Source organism: Bos indicus, chromosome 16 (genome assembly GCF_029378745.1).
Source record: "Bos indicus isolate NIAB-ARS_2022 breed Sahiwal x Tharparkar chromosome 16, NIAB-ARS_B.indTharparkar_mat_pri_1.0, whole genome shotgun sequence".
NCBI lineage: Eukaryota > Metazoa > Chordata > Mammalia > Artiodactyla > Bovidae > Bos > Bos indicus.
The window spans coordinates 67,963,381-67,990,673 of NC_091775.1; the positions used below are offsets into that span (position 1 = coordinate 67,963,381).

Consider the following 27,293-nt stretch of genomic DNA (forward strand, 5'->3'; position numbering starts at 1 on the left):
ATAATTAAAGATGCATTTCTCTTAGAGGACAATACATGTCCAATTGTTATCAGCATATTCTGATATTTTATATCATTCAGATCAGAGCCACTGGAGAAGTTAATACACTAAATCTCTGGGTGACAAGTAGCCAATTATTTAGTCACTTTTATTGATGTTGGGGTTTGATTATATATGTGCTAGACAGAGACTGCCATGGGACTGTACTTTTCTCAAATATAAAATCTAAACACTAAAATTTGCCAAATTTCAGGAATATGACACTGACTTTTAAAAACCGTCCCTCTGATGTTTTAATAGATGAAATTTTACAAGTTGGATGACCCAGGCAGTTAATATTGCTAACACTAAAATTAAAATTCAAGTTTTGTATTCCCATGTGAACTCAGTGATTAGTAAAATACATGCTCTGAGACTTGCATGATTAATCACAGATGTGTTTTTTTAAACAGCCCACTTTCTAAGCTTTATTTAAAGTGAAGTTGTTCCAGTGTTAACATTCTCTGACCATTATTTGGCCAAAGAGAAATAAGAAATATCATCTTTAATTTGTATCATACCAGAGCTGGGTTTTTTTTAATCTTTTCAAGCCTCTTCCATAGAAAGACAGATTTCACACACCATGAGTGAGTGAGTGAAAGTTGCTCAGTCACGTCCGATTCTTTGCAACCCCATGGACTATACAGCCTGTCGAATTTTTCAGGCCAGAATATTGGAGTGGGTAGCCTTTCCCTTCTCCAGGGGATCTTCCCAATCCAGAGCTCGAACCCAGGTCTCCCACATTGCAGGCGGATTCTTTACCAGCTGAGACACAAGGGAAGCCCTTCACACACCATATCAGGGATTTAAAGCCCCTTCATTTTTGAGTAGATTTTTAAATAAAATCTTGAGTAAGGTTTTAGGAATTCAACCCCAATTCTATTTATACTAACCTGAATTAGCTGTAGGCAAAGCCATATATTAGACTCAAATCTCAGCTTATATTATTACCTAGTCAGAGTCTTAGTTCAGGCTGTGTTACTGATATAAATGAAATTTTCCACATGCATCTCTTTTACAGTTCCTCCAAGCATAAAGAGTGGCCCCCAGAGTCTTGTCATTCACTTAAATAAGTCAACTCTATTGGAATGCTTTGCGGAAGGCGTGCCAGCCCCAAGGATAACATGGAGAAAGGATGGAGCTGTTCTATCTGGTAGTCATGCAAGGTAACAGTTCTAGAAAAGGATGAAAAATACTGTAGGGACTGAAATGTAAGTTTTTAAATATTTGATCCAATGCATTATTTGAGTCTTTTCATTCTAAAATTAGAGGAGGGTTCAGGATGGGGAACACATGTATACCTGTGGTGGATTCATTTTGATATTTGGCAAAACTAATACAATTATGTAAAGTTTAAAAATAAAATAAAATTTAAAAAAATAAAATAAAATAAATTTAGTCTCTTCATCTTAATAAGAGAATCAGACTACGGTATTTTAAAACCCTAACTCTAATTCCTAAAAGCTTGCATCCAAAATGTAACAATTATAATGTATCCAAGATCATAAGTCCATCTGCTATACCCCTTTTCAGAATATCCCTTTTTTCTACCAAGGGTATTACAAGTTTCTGAAGCAGGAAAAGGACTAAAAATGGATAACTGAGTCTTTTAAAATGCTCTCAGTTAAAATGTGCATAATCAGAAAGACTCATATTCAGAGACCTTCACGTGTGATTTCTTCTAGATACTCTGTCTTGGAAAATGGATTCCTTCGCATCCAGTCGGCACAAGTGACTGACGGTGGGCGATATTTGTGTATGGCCACCAGTGCCGCGGGGACAGACCGCAGGCGAATCGATTTACAGGTCCACGGTAAATATACCTTTAGGAACAACTTCCGGTCTCAGAGTCAAATGCTCTTTGGTTGCCTAAACCAGTGGGGTCATAGCACAAAGACCTTCAGGTCCAGCGCTCTATTATAAACAATCAAGACTCATGGTGAATAGCATTATCGCAGCACTGTGTGAGTTCAGAGAACCTTATTGTGTTCATAATTGTAAAGTAAGTTATCTGTGATTAATTTCAGTTTGGCAGAGATACTTCAAATGGCATACTGTTGCTGACTGTGTTTTCTCTCTTACTTTTGACTGTTTCAGTTCCTCCATCCATTGCTCCGGGTCCTACCAACATATCTGTAACAGTAAATGTTCAAACCACTCTGGCTTGTGAGGCTACTGGCATACCGAAACCGTCAGTCAACTGGAGGAAAAACGGGCATCTTCTGAATGTGGATCAAAATCAGAATTCATACAGGTAAGGAGCAATTTATCTGGAAAATTCCACCAGCTATTTAGAAACATATTTTTCAAAGAATTAACATTTTCGCTTTATCAATGGGGACAGAAAATGTATAAAGTACGAAGAACTAGCTAGTATGCAGAGAGTATATTATTTTTTTCTTAGTATTGAATTAGTTTTTCAATCTAAAGTATTTTTTCTGAATTACAGGTACAACTTCTCTTTCCATAAGCCCTGTGGATGACTGTCAGTGAGCTCTATAGCATTAAATTTCCATTCTGCTGCTGTTTTTAGCACCTTTCATAATTTTATAATGACAAAGGATAAAAACATCATTTAGTATAAAAGAAAAAGTACTCTTTAAAAATAATATGAGTTTTAGTTGCAGAATAAAAATCAAATTTTATACCTTCAGATACAGTGTAGGTATTTGGCAGCATGTGTAAGGAGAAAGTGGAGAAGGCAATGGCACCCTACTCCAGTACTCTTGCCTGGAAAATCCCATGGATGGAGGAGCCTGGAAGGCTGCAGTCAGTCCATGGAGTCGCTGAGGGTCGGACACGACTGAGTGACTTCACTTTCACTTTTCACTTTCATGCATTGGAGAAGGAAATGGCAACCCACTCCAGTGTTCTTGCCTGGAGAATCCCAGGGACGGGGGAGCCTGGTGGGCTGCCGTCTATGGGGTCGCACAGAGTTGGACACAACTGAAGCGACTTAGCAGCAGCAGTAAGGAGGAAGAATAGCAGTTTCACCAATTTTCTGTACTCTTCCAGCTTTACTACCATTCTTCTTACTATATCATATTTTTAAAGACTAACCTTAAAAATACTACATATTTCTGATTCCTTAGATGAGCATTTCTTGTGTTAATAGATATCTTGTCAAAAGATTTGCTATATCACTAAAAACAAGTTTTCATAGACCTACCCTGATAAAAATTGATTCTGTTACATCTGAAAATATAAATTAGGAGGGTTTCAGTGGAAAATCTGTTGCGTCTCTTTCTCATCCTTTTAATCCTTTGGCATTGGGGGTTTAATGACTTGAAAGCATACTCTATGTGGAAAATGCCAATGCCCTTGAATTAAGAAGCAGGTCAAATCTGTTCCCATTGAATCAAATTATTCCCATCCATCAGTGCACAGTTTGAGGTAAGAAAATAGATATTCTTATTTAGATTACTTTAAATAATGTATGTGTGTTTACTCAGCCTTTTGTATATTTGAAGTGATTCAGATAACTTTAGTTTTGAGTTTATTTCAAGTTAGACTCTGATTTATGTACTGTGCATCTCCAAGGTATCCACCACATGTAAGGAGACATGTGAAGCAGGGAAAGCTGCAAGACAGACTTATGGTTACCTATCAGTCAGTGGAAATAATCAAATTCCAAGCTGCAAAGTTACTATGACATTTAGAGATCATCTGTGTGAAGCATCTGAGATGGCACCAGGAATGTATCTGGTGGTCAGTAAACAGCGGCTATCATCAGTGTGCTCATTTCACTGTATTTCACCTAGGAGAGCATGGTTGGTCACGCTATCAGCATTCAGAAACTGCAGGATTCCCTCTTAAGGCAATCATTCTACACCACTGCTTCCTGCAGATGATGAGGTTGAGGCCCTGTTAACCCACTGCCATATAAACTTAAAGTCTGATACATAAAATGATGCTCACTTTAACATTTGAGGGAAGAGTTCTCTTTCCCTCAGTTCACAACATGGTACCATGTTGAACCAACTAGAAACATTTATGAAAACTGATATATAGCACCTCATTGCTTTGAAATCTCTTCTAGGCTCCTTTCTTCAGGTTCACTGGTAATTATTTCCCCTTCTGTGGATGACACTGCAACCTATGAGTGCACGGTGACCAATGATGCCGGAGAGGACAAGAGAGCTGTGGATCTCACTGTCCAAGGTAGAACTGGCTTAGTATGTGGACTGAAAGTTATTATAATGATATCATTTCTTCACAAAGGGCTTCCTTTTCCACTTACCAAACATTCACTTTCAGTGTAGAAAGAGAAGGATTTATGAGTAGGCTCTGGAAATCTGTCAGGGTTGGAAATATGTAGTTTTCTTTCTATTTGTTGTTGTTTTTTAGTTCCACCTTCCATTGCTGATGAGCCTACAGACTTTCTAGTAACCAAACACACCCCCACAGTGATCACCTGCACTGCTTCAGGAGTTCCATTTCCCTCAATCCACTGGATGAAGAATGGTGTAAGACTGCTTCCCAGAGGAGAGGGCTATAGAATTCTGTCCTCAGGTAAGACCCAGCTCAGTGATTACACAGATATAGATTGGGTTAGTTACTAATGGATGGCCTTACTTGGACTTTTGTTGCACCAAAATAAAAGAAAAAACATATCAATATTCCTAGGCTTAGGCATTTGGGAAAAAATTCAGTTAGGGTTGGGAGGGGAATGAGGGAAAGGGATAGGAAAAAACCTAAAAACAAAATAATAAATAATAACTAAAACTGATCTCCATGTATTCAGCATGACCACTTAGATTTTATGTGCATATTTTCTAAACCTAAGGTTTGGAAGGGTTTCCCTGGTAGCTCAGTGGTAAAGAATCCACCTGTTAATGCAGGAGCTACAGGAGTCGCATGTTCAGTCCGTGGGTCGGGAAGATCCCCTGGAGGAGGAAATGGCAACCCATTCCAGCATTCTTGTCTGGGAAACCCCATGGACAGAGGAGCCTAGCGGGCTGCAGTACATGTGTGCGGTAGTCACTCAGTCGGTCATGTCCAATTCTTTGCAATCCATGCACGGCAGCCCACCAGGCTCCTCTGTCCATGGAATTCTTCAGGCAAGAATACTGGAGTGGGTTATTTCCTTCTCCAGGGGAATCTTCCCAACCCAGGGATCAAACGCAGGTCTCCTGCACTGCAGACACTTTACTGCCTGAGCCACCTGGGAAGCTCAGTCCATAGGGTCGCGAAAGAATTGGACACAACTTTGCGACTAAACATCAAGGTTTTAAAATTTTACTCATTGCCTTTGAGTGAACCACACTTCTTTGGCCAAACAGAATGTCCATTCATTTAATAAACATTTAATACCTAAAATGGGCTATGTACTCCACTAAATTTCTGAAGATCTAAAACTAAGACAGGGTTCTTGCTTTCAAGTTTTCTATAATTTAACAAGTAAGATTGGGTGGCAAGTGTTATGATGTGGCTGTTTTTTGAGAGTGGTTGTAAACACCATTTATAAAATTTAAGCTCTGAAAATTTTATGTATTAAAGAGAAAAAATAATTCACCTAAATGAAAATGCAGGTGATTCACATTCGTGTTTCTGAAAATTTATCCTGGATTGAGGAGGAGGATAAAAAGTAGCAACTAACATCCTGGGGCTTTATGAGTGTGTGCATCTTATGCTAAGAGAATTTATTTCTTCAAAAGAAGGAAAATAATGAAAGATGAACTTGGTTCTCATCGCAAAGTATGTTGGCTATCTCAGAAATCTGCATAGATGGGTAGCAAGTAAAATCATAAAATATAAATTAACTACCCTTCACCACAAAGTACTGTGCTAAGAGAACAGTTTAGAACTTTCTCAGAAAGAAAGAGTCACCCTATGACCCAGCAACTCCACTCCTAGGTATCTACCCAGAGAAATAAAAACATATGTCCACGCAAAGATTTATGCGCAAACATTGGAGAATCCCAGGGACAGGGGAGCCTGGTGGGCTGCCGTCTGTGGGATCGCACAGAGTCGGACACGACTGAAGTGACTTAGCAGCAGCAGCAGCATTCATGTAGCAATCTTCTGAATAGCCAAAAATTAGAAGCAGTGTAAATTTCCATTAACTGGTTAGTGGATAAACAATGGGAATTACTTTACACAATGGAATTCTCTTTAACAATAAAATGGAACACAAATATTGACACATGCGACAACAGATGCAACTCAAAAACTATGCTCACAGTAGAAGTCAGACACAAAAGATTTCGGTATGATCTCATCTAGGTAAAATGTCCAGAAGAGGTCAATATTTAGAGACAGAAAGTAAATTAGTGATCACTGGGGCTGAGAGTGAGGCAGGACTATAAATGGGGGTAGATTTCTTTTTGGTGTAATGAAAATGATCTAAAATTAAACTGTGATAATTGCATGAGTCTGTAATATGCCAGGAGTTACTGAATTGTACATTTAAATGGCTGAATTTTATAGTCTGAAAATTTGCCTAAATAAAGTTGTTAATGGTGTTTTTTTTTTTTTTTTAAGTTCTGTGCTAGGTAGGCACAGGGAATACAAGCCAAGTACCCCCATGCGAGAGGGACAGAAACACAAAAATCAGAGACATGGTTTATCAAACCAGAAAAAGAGGAATGCCCTATGCATGAAATTCTTCTTTCCTTTTTAGGAGCAATTGAAATACTTGACACTCAACTAAGCCATGCTGGAAGATATACTTGTGTTGCCAGGAATTCAGCTGGTTCTGCACATCGACATGTAAGCCTTCATGTCCAAGGTATGAAAGGGTACTTATTCATTAAAATATTGCTGTTATCTCTTTAAGTCATGTTTTTTCTTCAAAAATGGTCCTGTCTAGGGTCATAAACCACAGTAATATTTTGGGGCAATGAAAGCTGATAGATATTCTTCAGCAGACTACAGAAAGCATACAGATGACAAACCACACTGAACAACCTCTAAATTATTTTCGTTGAATTTTCACGATCTGTTTCTGATTTTAGTCTTTTCTCTGGAGTTCTTCTAATGGAAACTGGCTATAGTAACAAGATTCAAAAAGCAACGTGATATGGCTGATATGTGCTTTTCCCTGGGCCAATGAAATCACTAATATCTTGGAAGTGTGAATTCAGACAGGTTTAACCTCACGGCTACTGTAGACATTTATGCCACTAACAAGAGTCCTTGCAACATTTCTGTTGATTGGTTCTTACAGAGCCTCCAGTCATTCAGCCTCAGCCAAGTGAGCTGGACGTCATTCTAAACAATCCCATTTTATTACCCTGTGAAGCAACAGGGACACCCAGTCCTTTCATCATTTGGCAAAAAGAAGGCATCAGTGTCATCAGTTCAGGTACTGTTTCTCTCAGGACAATCATGGCAACTCAGTTTTATTTTTCAGAAGTCAGTATAATTTTTTTAACAAAAGTAAAAATTCTTCTCACCCTGTTCTAACTATGATGTAGGTAGAAGCCATGCAGTTCTTCCCCGTGGCGGCTTGCAGATCTCCAGAGCTGTCAGAGAGGATGCTGGTACTTACATGTGTGTGGCTCAGAATCCAGCTGGTACAGCCTTGGGCAAAATCAAGTTGAATGTCCAAGGTAAGTACATATGCTTATATCAGTGCCTATCAAAATTCATATTATGTCAAATAATGATGCTGCCATAGTCCTTCATATTCTTAGTTTACATTATTCTATTTGTTTTCTATTCTATTTCTATTCTGTTACTCTTTTGAAGAAAAAAATTTAGTGCTCAGGTGGTTTGGGGGCATTATTTGTATAAGAAAACTGAGACATCTCATATTTTTAATTTCTGTGAATCTCCATTTGGTACTTCTATTGTAGCACATATTTAAGATGATTTTTAAAACCATTTTCTCCATAATGGTAGTCTGTATATATTACAAAACACTGGATTGTAATATCCACTTAAAAATCATAATTGTTTTTAATTTTATAAAATGACAGAAGTTCTGAAACCAAAAAGTAAGTCATATTGCAAGTAAACCAACTTGATGAGAAAAAATATATAAGAAGAAAGTGGGTTTTTTTTTTCATAGTTACATTTTCTTGATGTAATGTTCATATCTTGCATGCATTGCTTTTGTGGATAAAAACCTGACCTAGAAATGGGTTCTGAGCTACTCAGTTCACACTGGCTGGTTTGAATTTCCTTGTAATGTGATTTTCCTAGGGTGAATGAATAACTGTAGTTAAGCTCACTTACTTATCTGCAGGTTATAAATCTAATTTCCTTGTATTTTTCAACAATTTTAATAAACATTTATTGGGATGTTAAGTAGAAATACATTGAACATTACAGACATAATATTTTTATGGTGTGAAGAAGGGAAAAACAAAACCAGTCTTCTCTGGGGGGACCATTAGAGCTGAGATCTGAATGATGAGTGAGGATGAGCCATGTAAAGGTAGCAGAGTGCCCACGGAAGAGAAGGCAGCATGTGTAAGGGTCCCGAGGCAGGAAGGGTAAGAAAAGAATCGTGGCTGACAGTGAACATGGGGAGGCTGACGAATGGAAAGGAGATCAGAAACTAAGCAGGGCCAGTGCACGGAACCCCTGAAAGACCAGAGGAGGGGGAGATTTTCTTTTCTGTGCAATATTGAAGGCTGTCCATGATTTAACAAAGACTCTTGTTTGGTTTTAAGAAGCTCTCTTTTGCTGGTATGTAGGTAATGATTTAGAGAAAGCTGAAGACTAGATCTGGAAGAACTAGTAAAGTGCTTAGGCCAGGGGTCCCCAACCCCCAGGATCTAAGACCTGATGTTTGGAGGCGAAACTGATGTAATAATAACATAAATATAGTGCACAATAAATGTAATGTATTGAATCATCCCAAAACCAGTCCCCCTCCTCAGTCCATGGAAAACTTGTCTTCCATGAAACTAGTTCCTGGTGCCAAAAATGTTGAGGACCACTGCTCTAGGCATCATGCAGTATGGTCTGGCTGGGGGTGGGAGTATTTCTGGGAGTCACAGGGGTAAATGAAAAAAAAGGGGTGGATTCAAGAATTTTGGAGGAGATATACTAGCCAGGATCGCTGATTAATCAGATTGGGAGGTTAGGAAAAGAGAAGAGTTCATGATGTTTCCTGGGCTTTGGGCTTGAGTGGAGATAGTGCTATGGGGGGTTCAAGGAGAGGAACTAGTTTTGGAGGAAGGAAAACACGATTTCTGATCATGTTCAGTTCAGTTCAGTTCAGTCACCTAGTTGTGTCGAACTCTTTGCAACCCCATGAATCGCAGCACACCAGGCCTCCCTGTCCATCACCAACTCCCGGAGCTCACCCAAACTCATGTCCATCGAGTCCATGATGCCATCCAGCCATCTCATCCTCTGTCATCCCCTTCTCCTGCCCCCAATCCCTCCCAGCATCAGAGTCTTTTCCAATGAGTCACCTCTTTGCATGAGGTGGCCAAAGTACTGGAGTTTCAGCTTCAGCATCAGTGTTCCAATGAACACCCAGGACTGATCTCCTTTAGGATGGACTGGTTGGATCTCCTTGCAGTCCAAGGGACTCTCAAGAATCTTCTCCAACACCACACTTCAGAAGCATCAATTCTTCAGTGCTCAGCTTTCTTTACAGTCCAACTCTCACATCCATACATGACCACTGGAAAAACCATAGCCTTGACTAGACAGACCTTTGTTGGCTGATCATGTTAGATGTGGGAAACTGTTAGAAATCCTAGCAGAGATGTCAAAAAGCATTGATTATTTATGAATTCAGGACTCAAGGGAGAAGTACAGTCTAAGATACAAATTTGGAAGTAATTAGGATTTTTCAGTCCACAAGACTGGATGACTATTTGGATAGAAAAGAGCCCAGGACTCTGCATTGTTAAAGAGGTCTGAAAAACAGAATGCTAAAAAGAAAAACAAAGGAGAGGGAAAAGATGACAGAGGAAAACTAGATGGAGTCAAGGAAAGGACAGTGTTTCAAGAAGGAGTAGACAGATTTTTTTTTTTTTTTAACTCAAGGGAGAGTCAGTTAAGATGATGACCAAGAAATAGTCATTGGTTTTGGCAACATTGTTGTTCAGTTGCTCAGCTGTGTCCAATTCTTTGTGACCAGATGGACTGCAGCATGCTAGGGTTTCATGTTATTCACAGTCTCCCAGAGTGCTCAAACTCATGTCCTTTGAGTCCGTGATACTATTCAACCATCTCATCCTCTGCCGTCCCCTTCTCCTCCTGCCCTCAATCTTTCCCAGCATTAGGGTCTTTTCCAGTGAGGCAGCTCTTCCCATCATGTGGCCAAAGTGTTGGAGCTTCAGCTTTAGCCTTAGTCCTTCCAGTGAATATTCAGGGTTGATTTCCCTTAGGATTGACTGGTTGGATCTCCTTGCTATCCAAGGGACTGTCAAGAGTCTTCTCTAACACCACAGTTCAAAAGCATCAATTCTTTAGCCCTCAGCCTTCTTATGGTCCAACTCTCATAGCCATACATGACTACTAGAAAAACCATAGCTTTGACTAGATGGGCCTTTGTAGGCAAAGTAATGTCTCTGCTTTTTAATATGCTGTCTAGGTTTGGCATAGCTTTTCTTCCAAGGAGCAAGCATCTTTTAATTTCATGGCTACAGTCACCATCTGCAGTGATTTTGGAGCCCAAGAAAATAAAGTCTGTCACTGTTTCCACTGTTTCCCCACCTATTTGCTATGAAGTGATGGGACCAGATGCCATGATCTTCGTTTTTTGAATGTTGAGTTTTAAGCCAGCTTTCTCACTCTCTTCTTTCACCTTCATCAAGAGGTTCTTTAATTCCTCTTTAGTGTCATCTGCATATCTGAGGTTATTGATATTTCCCCCCACAGTCTTGATTCCAGCTTGTGCTTCATCCACTGGGATCATATAAAAGAATTAGTGAGGATTTTTTCTTTCACTAGTTGATTAAAATTACATGAGCAATTATGGGACAAAGAAACACATTAAAACAACTAATAGGATTTCAGTATTCCAAAAGCAATCAGAGATAACTGCATACTCTAGAGGCATGAAAAACTCTGAATAGACTCTCTCTTTTCAGATAGAGTAAGTAGGGACTTCCCTGGTGGTCCACTGGTTAAGATTCCGTGCTTCCAATGCAAGAGGCATGGGTTTGATCCCTGATTGGGGAACTAGGATCCCACATGCCATGCAATGGGAACAACAACAACAGAAAATCTCTAACAGATAACAGTATGTAATAGCAAGCAGAAAATCAACCAGATAACTTTGGTTGATATGAATAATTTTAAGTTATTCATATTTTTCACAACTTGTTGATTTACTCATTATAATTATGTGTATGTGTGTGTGTGTGTGCGCATGCACGCATGGGTGTGCATACACACTCAGTCATGTCTGACTCTGCGACCCCATGGACTGTAGCCCAACAGGCTCCTCTGTCCATGAAATTTTCTAGGCAAGAAAACTGGAGTGGGTTGCCATTTTCTCCTCCAAGGGATCTTCCCAACCCAGGGATCAAACTCGCATCTCTTTTGTCTTCTGCACTGCAGGCAGATTCTTTGCCACGGAGCCAATGGGGAAGCCCACTCATTACTATTAGTGTACCGTAAAATTTGGTCTCCCTTGGTTGGCTGTTTCTGCCCAGCCTCCTCTAGAGACACAGCAGATATTTCCAGGTCTCCGGGACTTGCTATCCACAGGGCATAACTTGGATCAGTAGAGTTCTCAGAGGCCCCTTGTTTCTTACAGCATGTGGTAACAAGGAATATTTTAAATGCATGGCAGACATTTCAGATGATTTTATTCTTTTGGCCTGCACATGTTTAAAAGAGGTAAATTTACCATAGTTTTTTCTGTACCTTGTCAGTGTATCGGGACTTGGATTGACTGACATTGGGAGGGGGTATCATCCTTACCTTCCTTTCTCCTGTGCTTATGATTGGTTGTTCCTCACTTGTGTTTGATTGTTCTCTCGTAATTATGTGATGTGTCTTTAAAGCTCAGTAAAAGAGCCTGAGTGGTAATCACTACTGTAAACACCAGGAAGAGAAACTGTTATCATAAGCCTGTCCACAGTTTTCTGAAAAAGTAGGAAGAGTTTTGTCTGTACAAAGTCAATCCTTAACCAATACGATTCAAACCATGCAGGTCCACTTATTCAGTAGTAAATACTACATTACTGCACAAGCCAAAGTTGGTTAAATCTAAAGACATAAAACCACATATACAGAGGGGCCAAGGATACTGAAGGCCGATTATAAGTTAAATTTGGATTTTCTGTAGTGCAGAGAGTCATCATCCCTACCCCCTGTGCTGTTCAAAGATTAACTGTAATTCTTTTCAACATCCCACTTCTTTATTCATTAAAATAATACATTGTTAAATATGGTCCCAGTATATGAGATCATAAGCACTGCAGGAAAAGCATGAATAAAAGGGTCTGAGCAGGTGAATAATTTCCAAACCTTGAAGAGATCTATTTTTAAAGTTTAAGGAGCTGATGAATGAATCACATAATACATGTATGTTAAAGAAAATACCCCTATCAACACATTCTTAGTTTTCTGGACATGCAATCCCTCATGAGTACATGTTTAAATCTCAAGGTTGATTGTCGTTTATATTTGTTAACTATGTAGAGAATAATTTTCTGCAGTAGATTCAATGAATCTTCTTTTCCAGCAAAAACAAACTGTAGCAACCCTTTGGTGGTGATATGGTAAAATCAGGGCTTTGTTTCTTAACAACGTGACTTCATTTTGCTAGAATAAGACCACATTGCATAAATAGTACATTCAGGCTTTTAAAATGATGTTTAAACTTTGTAACTTTTAGTTCCTCCAGTCATTAGCCCTCATCCTAAGGAATACATCACTGTTGTGGATAAGCCCATCATGCTACCCTGTAAGGCAGATGGCCTCCCACCACCTGACATCATGTGGCATAAAGATGGGCATGTAATTGTGGAGTCAGTCCGCCAGCGCATCCTCAGCTCCGGTGCTCTGCAGATAGCATTTGCTCAGCCTGGTGACGCGGGTCAGTACACGTGCATGGCAGCTAACGTGGCAGGATCAAGCAGCACGAGCACCAAGCTCACCGTCCATGGTAGGTTGTTTAGCATAAGTTATTTCAGTTTACTGCTTTACCATGGCAGAGAGAAGAGACCACCAGGGGAAAATATGATGGAAATAAAAACAACGAAAAACAGCAAACTAGAGTGGAGTGTGGTGTGTGCATGTGGTGTGTAGGTACGCTTGTCCTTCAGATATGCTTTTGGTAGGCTCTGTTTATTTGTGCACATACCTGTGTGAGAGTGATTTTATTAATAAAGCCAGGATAGTTCATCTGTTGCCAATACCCTTATATGGTGACTATTGGGATCTATAAGTTGACTTGTGAGGAGTTCATTTGTTTTGTTGCTCTTCTGCTTTACTTTTCAAATTGCAAGTCCTCTTGGCCCAAAACTAACCAGCATATGACCTACCTAATAACTGTAATGTGAACCCAGTGAGAAGTGGAGATCTATTTGATTCATTAAAGTAGCAAAACATTTACAGGTATATTTTTGTAATATAAAAAAAAAAAAAACACCTGTTTTTCCTTTGTATTCAGACAACTAATAAAATATCTAAAAATCAGCATTGAAATATTTTAGTTATTAATGTATATTTTAAGACTAATGATAGACTAACCATTAATATCAGTAGTAAGAGACAATAAGTAAATTAAACTGTTTTCAACTACTATTTTCAGAAGTATCTCTCATTTTAATAACGAGTTTCTGTTTTTTCTTTTTAAAAAAATTTGTGAAAGTGGTTTTTTTATCTTTCAGGTGTATTTGAATTTTCTAAAATTTTTTTCTTGCTTTCAGTTAATGTAATTGAACTAATTAATACATATTAGTCTTTTGGTTTCAAATAAATAATATTCCTTTTTTCACATGTTTATAGAAAATTTACCAGAAGTAACTGTATACTAAACAACAAAGGGGCTTCCCAGGTAGCTAAGTGGTGAAGAGTCTGCCTGCAGTTCAGAGCCACAGGAGACATGGGTTCAATCCCTGGGTCAGGAAGATCCCCTGGAGGAGGAAATGGCAACCCACTCCAGTATTCTTGCCTGGAAAGTCCCACAGACAGAGGAGCCTGGAGCCAAAGAGTCAGACACAACTGAGCATGCATGCAAACAACAAAGAAATCATTAATAATAACTTAAAAGTATAGGCCACAATTCCCACCCATGATGCAATAAAGCTTGAAAAGTGTAATGAATTTTTAATGCCAAAACCCCAACCCCAAGCAAATTAAAAATTATCATTCTGATTAACAAGTAGGTCAAAGAATATGATTTTATTTTCAAATTATTTAGAAAATCATAAAAATAAGGACACCACATTAAAATGTATCGTATGTACCCAAAACTAAAATCAAGTATAGTGGTCACAGCCTTAAAAGTTTCATTTTGAAAAAGGATAAGTAAATGCACTAGTGTTGCAACTTTATAACTGTTAGCAAAGTTGAAATACCAACTCCAGGGAAACCAGGATAAAGGAGATAATGAAAATATAGCATAAGTTAATGAAAACAAACTGGATATTTATGATATACCATTCAACAAAATAGGTTTTAGGCTTTTTTATGTTATCTATCATTTATGTATGTGTGTGTGCATATGTGCATGTTAAAGCCATATGTGCATGGCTTCAGTTGTGTCTGACTCTGTGCAACCCTATGGACTGCAGCTTGCCAGGCTCCTCTGTTCATGGGATTCTCCAGGAAGAGTACTGGAGTGGGTTGCCATGCCCTCCTCCAGGGGATCTTCCCAACCCAGGGATCGAACCCAGGACTCCTGCATTGCAGGTGGATTCTTTACCATCTGAGCCACCAGGGAAGCCCCAAAATTCTGGAGTGGGTAGCCTATCCCTTCTCTAGGGGAGCTTTCTGACCCAGAAATTGAACCAGGGTCTCTTGCATTGCAGGCAGATTCTTACCAGCTGAGCTACCAGGGAAGCCTGTTTTTGCATATAATTAAATGTTTTCATATCCATATAATCTTTTTTCTTTTTTTGCTGAAACCTAGTTTGTTCTGTAACTTTAAAAAATTTGTGAAGAAGTTGATCCATTTCTCACTGATGTATTTGAATAATTCTGAAATTTACTGTTTGGGGAGGAGAGTATGTTTTTCCCTTTTTAGTCAAGTATTCTTAACATATTTAAACTTTTCTGTTAGAAGTAAATATCTTAGTTCTGAATCCTCTAAGGTATTTCTTCGTACCCTGAAATATTCAGTTGATCTTTCCGTGTTGCCTAAATTCCATTTCAAAAAATTTGAAGCATAAGCAGTATTTGCATGGAATTATGAAATCACTATAAAACACTTCCTCTGTGATAGTATAAAAACTAAATTAAATGTTTTCACCAGTTTTACTTACATTTGTTGTAACATGTGAAGTACTGCAATAAAATTTTTTCTTTAGCTTTAATATGAGGTATTTTATAGTGTTTTAAATTAGTGAGTTTTATTAGTTTGTCCTCACAGTATCTCTGTGATACAAATCCAGCAATTATACAACTGTCGAAGTGGTTTTGGCTTTAGTTGCTCTTGTTTGTTTTATTTCACGGCAATAAGCACAAGAAACTCAAGGGAAAGTCAGTAAGTTGAATAAAATTTAAATATTTCTCACCAGTTCAGTGTTGTTTTTTCCGAGGCTCATTGTAAATACATCCAACATGTACAAATGCCTTAGAATTCTTGCTGGTGTCAAAAATATTGATTGCTTTCAGAGTAACAAACAAATGACTTGATATATTTTGTTAGTATTTCTACCAAGTTACTCGCAAGGGAATCTATTGTGTGTTCCTTTTCAGTGTGAATAATGATTGAACTCAACATCCTGAATGACTTTCTTTTTAAAAACTCTTTATAGTACCACCTAGAATCCAAAGTACAGAAGTACATTACACGGTCAATGAGAATTCACAAGCCGTTCTTCCATGCGTGGCTGATGGAATCCCCACACCAGCAATTAACTGGAAAAAAGACAATGTTCCTTTGGCTAACTTGTTAGGAAAATACACTGTTGAACCCTATGGAGAGCTTATACTGGAAAATGTTGTGGTAAGTTTAATAAATATGAAGAGATACATTGAGACAGATTATTAATTCACCATTTTACTTTTAATGATTTAGCTTGAAAATGTATTTTTTGTTTTGTTTGTTTGTGTCTGTGCCACACAGCTTGCGGGATCTAAGTTCCCTAACCAGGGGTCAAACTGTTCCACAGCAGCCAAAGAGCCAAGTCCTAACCACTGAAGCACCAGGGAATTCCCATGTATTATTTAATAATGAAAGAAAAGTACCCTTCTAAATGCAGGTCAAAAAATTAATTTTATATATATTTCATTTTATGTCCCCAAGGATAGTATTCAGCACATCATGGGAACTTTTAAATGACTTTCTTCTAAAGTTATTTTATTTTTGTGAAAATCTTTGTTTATCAGGAAAATTCTAAGCCTCTATTCTATTCCATGCTTGTAACAATGCATGAGACATTGTTTGAAGAGCAGAAGTGTAAGAATGTGTGATGTTATTAAGCAAACACAAAAAGCAGGCTTTTTTTCTCTTTTCAGGTTTTTAAATAACTTTCAGTCTTAGGGATCTGTGCAAGCTGGGAATCTTGAATATTCTTAGGTGGTATTTCTCCAGTCTGCAGAACAGTAGTTATGGGAAGCATCTGTTTTTCAATATTAGCCCATTTGAAGAAGAATCTGTACCTATGCATACCACATGACTTTAAAAAATTATCATGTGGTTTCAGTGTATCAACACTTGGTACCAACTATTAAACATGATTAAAACGTGAATCACTTTCAGACCTTCTGTGCCTGTCTTTGGGCTTCCCTGGTGGCACAAACGGTAAAGAATCTGCCTGCAGTGCAGGAGACCCAGGTTCTATCCCTGGGTCAGGAAGATGCCATGGAGAAGGGAATGGGTACCCACTCCAGTATTCTTGCCCGGAGAATTCCTTGGACAGAGGAGCCTGGTGGGCTACTGTCCATGGGACCGCAAAGAGTCGGACATGACTGAGTGACTAACACTTTCATTATTCCTTTTCATTACCCTTCGAAGTACCTAAATTTCATTATAAAATCTTCATAGAATTAAATTCAAACAGGTTAAATTGATAAAATTGATCACATTCACTTCATAGTATAATTTCAGCTGTTAGCTAGACTCCTTGATTCCCAGATAAATAGCCCTAGGGATAGGCTAACTTGACCTTATGTGCAAGAAGAAATTGTATTTATTCAAATCTAAGTTTCCATCAATTGTAAGATGCATCTTTATTTTATGTACCGCTAAGAAAGAAAGAAAAAAAAAAAATCCAGTCAAGTAAACTAGAGAAGACCATCAATTTTTAAGTTGTATCCCAATTTCAGACCTATTAAAAGTTAAAAATGTGAACTTAAAAGTGATAAAATAATGTTAAATTTGTTTGTTTAAACTGGTATGCAGTCTCTGGTAGGGACTACTGTCAGATTCAAGAATGTTGAATTTGACCTCTCAGTCACTCTTACAGACCTGAAGGAATTAAATGAGAAAAGTTTAAACTTTTATTGGGACAACTGAGATAAATTTTTTATAATAGCAACAATATAGTACCTTATAAATATCAGATGAAAGACACAAATGATAAGTCTATCTGTGAATAATATGTATAATCTGGATTTTCCAAAACTTTACTTCTGTAAAATCTTTGATTTTTAAACTTAAGATGTTAAGATCTGGGAATTTAAGAGCAGCTAAGTGGTGTCAGGGTGAGGAGACCTTTACATGGAATACGATTTATTTCTGTTTGGCCTTAAAAAATCATTATGAAACCTACCAGTGTTAGATTGTATCTATAGTAAGTGATTATAATTTTTATGCTGCATTGCCAATCAATTACTTGGTGCTTCATTGCAAAGAAAATCTATTCTTAAACTTCTTTTTAAAAAAATAAGGAAAAGTCTGCGCTATGGACCTTAATACAGTCAGAAGCATTCAGTCATTAATTTAACAAATATTTATTGAGTATTGAGTACCTTCTCTGTGATCAGCACAGATTTAGATACTGGGAATAAATACATTGAACAAAGCAACGAAAGATCCTTGCCTTCATGGAGTTTATTCCTAAAGGAGGGAGATAGTCAATAACAAAAATAAATGATGCATTCATTTCAAAAGAATAATAATAAAATAGTAAAAAATAAAAATAAAGAATGTATACAATTCAAAAGAAAACAACTGGTATGAAAAATAAAACAAGAACAGGTAAAAGGTGTCAGAATTTGGAAGAGTACAAGTTATATTTTTAAATAGCATGGTCAGAATAAATGTCCTCTGGGAAGCAAACACTTTGAGCAAAATTTGAAGGAACTGAATTAGCTAAGCAGATATCTGGGAGAGGAGCATCCCAGTTTTCTCTGCCTGGGAGAGAGGCAGAAAACTGGGATCCCCTACCCCAGATTTGGGGGGCAAAGAAATGAAGGTGGGTGCAAAGAATAAAAAAAAAATGTAGGAACATGCCTGATGTATTTGAGAAACAGGAGACCAGTGAAAACAAAGAAGGAAGAGAGAGAAAGAAGTCAGAGAAAAATGAAGACCAGATACATGTGATACCTTATTGCTGTTCAGTTGCTCAGTCGTGTTGGACTCTGCAATCCCATGTAACAATTTGCATTTTACTCTGAGTAAAATCAGAATCCATTACAGGTTTTGAGCAGGGCAGCAATGTTGTCTGCCTTTTATGTTATGTTTTTGCCACATTGCATCAACTATTGTGATGAGAATATACGGTAGAAGGGCAAGGAGAGAAGCCGAAAGACCAGTTGGGAAGATGCTCTGGAGGCAGACGAGAGATTATAGGACTCAAGGCAGAACATTAGCTGAGAAGGGGTGGGTGAGAAGTTGTTGGATTTTGTGTATACTTTGAAGCTAGGATTTCCTAGCTAGACTGAAAATAGTGTGAAAAAGAATAAACAAACACTCCAGTGTCTGAAAGTCACAAACAGCTGGAAGAACAAAATAGCCATCAACTGAGATGGAGTGAAGGCTGCAGATAGACCAAAAAGGGAAGAGGGGAGTTTGGTTTTGGATCTGCGCTTGAGATGTTTTCTAGGCAACCGAGCAGAGCATTGGAATGAGAAGTTCAATACAATTGGAGTTTGGAAGAAACACCTGGGCTGGACATCCTGGTACTCATCGCAGCATGTAGATGGTATTTAAAGCCATTAAAACCGAGTTGAGTGTGGACAGAGAAGAAAAGAGGAACAGAGACTGAGCCCTCTCATACACCTACGCTGACACATTAATGTGGAGGGGAAGCCAGCAAAAGGAGATGGAAGAAAAGCAGTCAGTGAGGCAGAAAGGAAACTCGGGGATTGGGGTGTCCTGGAAGCCAACTGAAGACATGGTTTTCAAAAGAAGGAAGCCGGAATTGTGTCAAATGCTGCTACAACTTCTAGTAAAATGATTGCCAAGAGCTGGCTATTGGATTTAGCAAGTGAAGTCTTGGAATTGCAGCTAATTGCCCTGACTCTTGCCGTTTTCTTTGATCATTTTCATGGTCCTTGGTGCCACATTACCCAGGGAACCAGCTATGCCATCAAGATTCTAACAGCCTTTGGGAGTACATTTGCTCTTTAGTTGTACATTGCAGTACAGTGGTTGATGTTTAGTAAAACTGTATAATCTAAAGTCTTCTAAGATCTTATTACTGTAAAATGCTATAGTTCTGTAAGGTATGGACTTTGAATTTCTTAAACATTGTAAATTATGCTTTGTAAAAACTAGCCAGATGGTTCAGACTAAAAGATGGAAATTTAAATCATCTTTAGAGTGCTCCTTTGGGGACCAAGCTATGCAGTTTTATGAATTATATGTAATATGATGTAAGATCGTGTAATTTTATGCACAATGACTTTTCTTTCTTTAAGCTGGAGGATTCTGGCACCTATACCTGCATTGCTAACAATGCCGCAGGTGAAGACACACACACCATCAGCCTGACTGTTCATGTTCTTCCCACTTTTACTGAACTTCCTGGAGATGTGTCATTAAATAAGGGAGAACAGCTCCGTTTAAACTGTAAAGCAACTGGTATTCCATTGCCCAAGTTAACATGGACGTTCAATAACAATATTATCCCAGGTTGGTAATTTAATTCTTAAGAAATGAATAAGTACACTGATAGAGAACTGAAACTCATCTCCATTTTCTTTAACTGTGGGAATTGATTGAAAAGTTGCATGAATTGATTGCTTTAAATTCTGTAAAATGTGTACTTTTGCCTGGATTTTAGCCTATGCCCAGTATAGGTGTTCTTTTCATTCTTTAGAAAGGACATGTTGATCACAGGACCATATATTGAAGGATATAGGTAGGTTTTTAACCTAAAACTAATTCCCCTCCCCCTGAGAAGTCATATACACAGATGCCCAAGCGTATCCCCCTGGACTTCTTTGCTGTTCTCACTCAGTCGTGTCTGAATCTTTGTGACCCCACCTACTGCAGCCCGCCAGGCTTCTCTGTCCGTAGGATTTCCCAGGCAAGAATACTGAAGTGCCTTGCCATCTCCCCCTCCAGGGATATTCCCGAGCATTGGCAGGAGAATTCTTTACCACTGAGCTACCTGGGACCTCCTTCCTTATTGATTAAGACGACTGTGAGAGCCCTGAAGATTCACCTAATTTTACAGAGAACTCTATTTTTCATTGTATGAATTAACCTCTCTAATCTACTATCAGAGTGTAGATCAATTAAGTAAACAAGTTCCAATCTGTGTGTGCACTACATGTTCGGGTAAAGCCACGCATCATGGGGAAGATGTGTTTCTGTTAGACTTTTATCACCAGCACGAAGATACTGTTTGTAAAAAGAAATTGTTGCTTCCTAAAATTGAGTTCTGAAGTACTACACTATTAGCATTTAAGAAATGCCTTGCTAGAAAGTTAGTAATAAGCTTGAGTTTTCTGTTATAAAGCTTTATAATAACTAGAATTCATCAGCTGTGTCACCTTAACAGTAATAGTATAACATACTTCACTAAAGAAAAATAAACTCTAAAAAACCTAATCACTACTGTTTTCTGAAGATATAATACTAACTTAGTTACGTTTTTAAAGCTTAATTTTCCATTTACTATTCAGCAGTATGAAAACTTTAAAAGATAATTTGAACCGGCTATATAGCACAGGGAGCTCAACCCCCTGCTCTGTGATGACCTAGATGGGTGGGATTGGGGGCTGGGGGGGTGGGGGTGGTCCAAGAGGGAGAAGATATATGTTCACATATACCTGATTCACTCTGTTGTACAACAAAAACTTAACACAACGTTGTAAAGCAATTATATTAAAAAAAAAAAAGATACTTTGAATGGGAGAGAACCTGCAAAGTAAACATACTTAATGTAATTAGATATTGATTGGTCTAATCGGAATCTTATTTAGTATCAATTGTTTTAGGATTTGCATATTTATCTTATACTCTATTCCAAGTATTGAAACTACCTTTGGTAATTTATATCATTACCACTTATGGGCAAGTTCAAATTATTACAAATTTAATTTTGTCATTATTACCTAACTAGCGTAGGTGTTCATGACTTTCCTTCTGAGCTGCCAGGTCAGTTGAATTATAACTGAAAAGGTTTCCATGTTCTTGATGTAAATTGTTTGGGAGGAAAAGTGGTGGTGAAAGAAATGAAATGGAAAATGTCATATTTCTGAACGAAAGATTTTTGAAACCTAGAGAGAGTGCGAGCCAGCTTTCAGCAACTCTAAGAGATGAAAGGTGTAATCGAAAATAATTTTAGAAGATGTTTGTTTTCATTCTCTTTTTCACTCTTCAAACAAGTGTCTAGAGACATAGCAAATAGCTCAGAGGAAGAAATCTCTGGAAAGGGCTCTCTCCTCTAGTGTCATAATGAGATCTCTTTGGTTGAATTGCTGACCAACTCATAAATCTAACCTGCAAAATACTGAGCTGTCGTGATTATTTTCTGAGGTTACTGAGAGGCATTTCTGTTGTTTTCTACCTTGTTTCCTTCAGCCCACTTTGACAGCGTCAATGGACACAGTGAACTTGTTATTGAAAGGATATCAAAAGAGGATTCAGGCACTTATGTGTGCACTGCCGAAAACAGCGTTGGTTTTGTGAAGGCAATCGGATTTGTTTATGTGAAAGGTGGGTGAAAGTGTTCTGTTTTCAATATTTATGATGAATGGTTTGTATTTTGCATCCCTATTGTCTAGTAATATGATGTAACCAGTTTATTAGCTTAATCTTATTTCACAGATGTGCAAACTCATGAGATATAAAAAAAATTATGAACGTTCATCTGAAAAGTAGGTAAGCAGTATGTGAAGAGATCATTTGGCACAGATGGAATCATCCACTTAGATTATTGAAATGGACAAAATTCTCTCGTCGATTAGCATGAGCAGCTGATTCTGGAAGATTCATGGGGCTCAAAAGTGGCTTTTCCCCTCTTCACTAAATTATCTTTTAAATAGGTTAGAATCACAAAGGCTAATATACACTCATCTTTTGTTATTTCCCAGAACCTCCAGTCTTCAAAGGTGATTACCCTTCTAACTGGATTGAACCACTTGGTGGTAATGCAATCCTGAATTGTGAGGTGAAAGGAGATCCCGCCCCAACCATCCAGTGGAGCAGAAGGGGGATCGATATTGAAATTAGCCACAGAATCCGGCAACTTGGCAATGGCTCCTTGGCCATTTATGGCACTGTAGTAAGTCACACTGAATTGTCAGTACACACTTTAAATGTCGCAATCAACACCTCTCTATAGGTGCCATGGGAAGTTTCTCTGCTTTCCTATTTTAATCATAAAATCTGAATCAATGGGTTCTTTTAAAAAACTGAAAAGATAGTTCAAATTGATGATTTTTAGCCCTCCAAAGGAGTCCGAGCAATAAAAAAATTTGCTGCTTTGTTCTCCATCATTGACCAATTATTCAGCATCAATAGATAACTTCCTCCAATCTGTTTTAGAATGAGGAATTTGAAGAATTACAAGAACCATTTTAAATACAAGGTAGATTTCATCACTAAGTCAACAGTTTTATCAGGCTTTACAAAAGCTTCAGTAATTCAGGCAATATTAGTACTTTAAGTTATTCTAATTTGAGGGTCAAGGGAATGAGATATTTTATCTAAAAAATTCTTGACTAAAGATGAGTTATCTGTTAACCCACTGCTGAATTCATTGAAATCATAATTAGACCATACTGTCCAATGGAGCACTTTCTTTTATTCAGCTTGGTTTTATTTCAGCATTAGATGCTGTTGATCGTTCCTCCAATTTTGAGATGATTTCTACCTCTGGCTACACTAATCAGTCTCTGCTTCTTCACTGCTGCTTTCCCTGCTTTACCTCTATACAAACATAACTACTTTTGAAGTCCTTGGTACCTCTTCTAATATTAATACTGATTTTCCACCACACAATTTCAGATTCCTAACCCTATACCTTCAACCCTGAAACTCTTTCAAGTTCCATCTACAGTTTCCTACGAGAAATTTCTATCTGGATCATGCATTGATACTTTGACTGAATTATCTAAACCAACATCCATCTCTCTTCTCCTACCCTCTTCCACTTCCTGCAATTCAGTTCCCCCTAATTGATTTATTCTTTTTATTAACAAGACCAGAATTCCTCTGTTCATAAGACCTTAGCAAAATCTCTAATTAGATATTAAATCTAAATTCATGTGATACTTCTTTTCTATATCGTATGTGTATAAATTTATCACTTATGTTCTGTGATTTGCATCACTAGTAAATTAGTTTTTCACTTTCTTTCCTGTATTTCAAGCTTCTAAAGTAGAGGCTGACATTAATGTTTTTAATAACCTCTGTAACAAAGAACTAGATATTTGTTCATTTATTCTGCATATTTAATGCTTTTTAAGATATCTATAAGAATATATTGGCATTTTTCTTTACTAAGATAATTTTGGATAAATCATTATAAAAAATGGTATTTCTGCTTTGGTTTCTACCTGTTATTGTTCCCTGAGAGTTCCCTAGTTTGTTTAGGAAAAAAATTAAGCTAAGAATTTTTTTTTAATCTATTTGTATGGTTAAATATATGTAAGTTTTCCTATTTCTATTAAAATACCTTTTCATAAACACAATTGCATAAACAAGCTCATGGTGAAAAAAAACTGATTTTTCACTGCTCAGTAGGCTCCTATTTTTATAAAACACTGCTTATTTCCATAGAATGAAGATGCTGGTGATTATACATGTGTAGCTACCAACGAAGCTGGGGTGGTGGAACGCAGCATGAGTCTGACTTTGCAGAGTAAGCTGCTTAATTACTTAAACACTTGATTGAAGAAATGTCCATATAATTGTTCATTTAACTTTCTAGCAAATACAATAATGGTAGCTTTCAGAGTCTAATTTAGTTTGCTGCTGCTGATACAGCAATTGTTATCAACCAGAAGACTGATACAACTTTGCACAGGTATTTTTGTCTATTTTACCTAACATATGCAGTTCAAATTTGCAGTGGTTTGGTATCAGAGCTTTTGTTGTTGTTTGCAATATATTCAGTCAAATACCCTTTTTATAGCTCCCTACCAGTCTTGTAAGGAGCTTACAAAGATGTCATTTTATGGCACTTTAAAACTAGGTGTTAAAGACTAATGTAAATGAACTCAAGAGTTCTCTGGATCAATTGCTGTCAATCTGTTGTGAAGTATCTGTGTGTTCTTGGCAGGATGAGCACGGTTGTGATGAAGGTCCTCAGTATAAACAATCAGAAGATAGGTTTTGGTAATTTGAAAAGCATGAAAGACTCCAAGCTCAGTGGACAGTCCCCAGAACCACTTCAGGGGCTGACCTGAGAAATCAGTTTATTTTGTGAATAGGCTCAGTATTTAATGGAATGAATTTACATTTTTTATTCACAATTAAGAGATGCTGTAGACCAGCATTTACTAACAGCTGTTTACCAAACTACTATTCTCTAAAACTTGAATAGATATTTCTCTATTTCTATATATTCTCTGAAATGCTGAATAGATATTTAATAGATATTGAAGACAGTGGTCCCCCCTGCAGCCTTAGTGAGCTATAATTGACAAATAAAACTATGTATATTTAAAGCATACAGTATAGAACTTCCCTGATGGTCCAATGGTTAAGACCCTGCGCTTCTACTGTGGGGGGTGCCGGTTCAATACCAAGTCAGGAAACTAAGATCCTACATGCCATGTGGCATGGTGAAAAAACGTGAAGTGTACAGTGTGATGATTTGATATACATATATTGAATACACTGTAAAATGATTACCACAATCAAGTTAATTAACATATTCATCACCTCACACATTATTTTTTTTTGGTTTGTTTTTTGTGGGATTTTTGGTGAAAATATTTAAGATCTACTCAGCAAGTTGCAAGTATAGAATACAGTGTGACTAACTGGAGTCATCATACTGTACATTAGATTCTCAAAAGTTACTCATTTAAAAAAAAAAAAAAGTTACTCATTTTTATGATGGAAAGTCTGTATGTTTTGACCAGTATCTGCCCACATCCCCACCCTTCAGCCCTGGCCACCCCCAGTCTGTTCTCTGTTCCTGACTGTTTAAGATTCTACATGTAAGTAACAGCACGCAACTATCTGCCTCTTGTCTGGCGTATTTCTCGTAACATAATGCCTTCCATGTTGTCACAGATGGCAGGATTCCCTCCTTTTCGCGGCTGAATAATATTCAATAGAATAATATTCTATTGTGAATGTTATTCTAATAGGATAAAATTCTAATCTGTACAATAGAATATTATATACATTATATACAATAGAATATATTATTCATAAGCTTGTTTTTGTGTCTAAGATAGTGTTTTATTAAAATACAAATGTACCAAATAATAACTTTATGGATATCATTAGGAGAAAAGTAGAGTGGCATGATTGAATAATTCTGAGAAAAATAGATTAAACAAAGTTTTCATTTATTAAATATGTATATATGAGTACCTACTATATGCCGAGCTCTGCTTAGGTGCACCAGTTTTCTTTACTGCAGATATTTCCAGAAATGTTAGCATGTACATGTGAATTTAACTCAATTAGAGGAGGATATAATATTCTAAATTTCCCCCCCAAAAATGTTATTCTCATGAAACGCCGCCCCCCGCCCCCCGCAGGGTTTCATGGCTTTCTTGGGTGAATGTACGTAGAGCATCTCACAATTAATCTCCCCAGGAAGAGTAATTCACTGGCCAAGTTTAAGAAAAACTGCATTAGATTAGCTCATCTACATATACTGACAATAAATTCATTGTAATAAATGAGGGATATAAAAAAGTAAAAAATACAATGTTTAAGATTAAAGTACCATAAGGAATGTCTTCATTTAGATAAAATGCTCATATTTAACAAATTATTGTATGACTGAAAGATGTACATAGGGAATTTTTTCTTTTCCTTTTTAAATTTTTTTACATATGGGATTTATTGTTAAATAAATTTATAGACTATGTGCCATTGGAAATGTTCAAATATGGAATCTAAATTAAGAGTCTTAGTTTTATTTAACACTTTTTTCACCATAATAATATGAATAGGCTTATTTATTCAATGTTCTTATTTAGTGTGTTGCATGACTAATTGAGCCATTTACTTTATTCAACAACAGTTTATTGAATACATAATGTAATCTGAAACTGGACGGGTGTTCTTAGAGCCAGTTTAATATAAACATCAAGTAAGAACACAATTTGAGGAGGATGCGGACATATATATGAATAATACGTTAATAACACTGAAAGATTCAAACCTCATGTGAAATAATTCCTTTTGTAAAAGACAACATGTCAGTGATGCTTTTACATAAAATACTGTCATAGTAGTATTACCATGAAACATATTTTACTTCTGTTTTTGTTTTGTGTTCTGTCCTTCCAGATACACCTGGTCTGTAATATGCTGCCACCACCCTGAATTCTCTCATATGCCTTACTTTTTGTTGAGCCAATCCTTTCTCCATTCAGTCTCACTAAAAACACTGCTGTCATCCTAGAATACTCTATCAAGAAAAAACACACTCCCCTATTCTCACCTATTCAAACGTAAACCCTTTAAAGATTTTAACCAAATGTTTAACACCTGCATGCTCCTGCTGTCCAGGCTGAATCACCTTTCAGAGCTAACTATCTCTATACCGTTTGCTTCTCTCCACGGCAGTTCCTTTCTCCTATATATGTGAAGTGAAGTGAAGTCGCTCAGTCATGTCCGACTCTTTGCG

General features: G+C 37.4%; 1 protein-coding gene across 4 annotated transcripts in view; it reads left to right on the forward strand.

The window, feature by feature from the left end:
• The window catches only part of HMCN1 (hemicentin 1), a 538,929-nt gene that overhangs the window by 449,119 nt on the left and 62,517 nt on the right, over positions 1–27,293 (forward strand). For all 4 annotated transcript variants that reach the window (XM_019976773.2, XM_070768574.1, XM_070768576.1 and 1 more), the window contains 14 exons: positions 1,061–1,205; positions 1,725–1,852; positions 2,137–2,293; positions 4,079–4,200; positions 4,387–4,551; positions 6,662–6,769; positions 7,208–7,345; positions 7,458–7,592; positions 12,800–13,069; positions 15,888–16,078; positions 19,939–20,152; positions 22,052–22,186; positions 22,564–22,754; positions 24,254–24,335. In XM_019976773.2, coding sequence (XP_019832332.2) covers positions 1,061–1,205; positions 1,725–1,852; positions 2,137–2,293; positions 4,079–4,200; positions 4,387–4,551; positions 6,662–6,769; positions 7,208–7,345; positions 7,458–7,592; positions 12,800–13,069; positions 15,888–16,078; positions 19,939–20,152; positions 22,052–22,186; positions 22,564–22,754; positions 24,254–24,335 — 2,181 coding nt within the window. The remainder of the gene's footprint in view (positions 1–1,060; positions 1,206–1,724; positions 1,853–2,136; positions 2,294–4,078; positions 4,201–4,386; positions 4,552–6,661; positions 6,770–7,207; positions 7,346–7,457; positions 7,593–12,799; positions 13,070–15,887; positions 16,079–19,938; positions 20,153–22,051; positions 22,187–22,563; positions 22,755–24,253; positions 24,336–27,293) is intronic.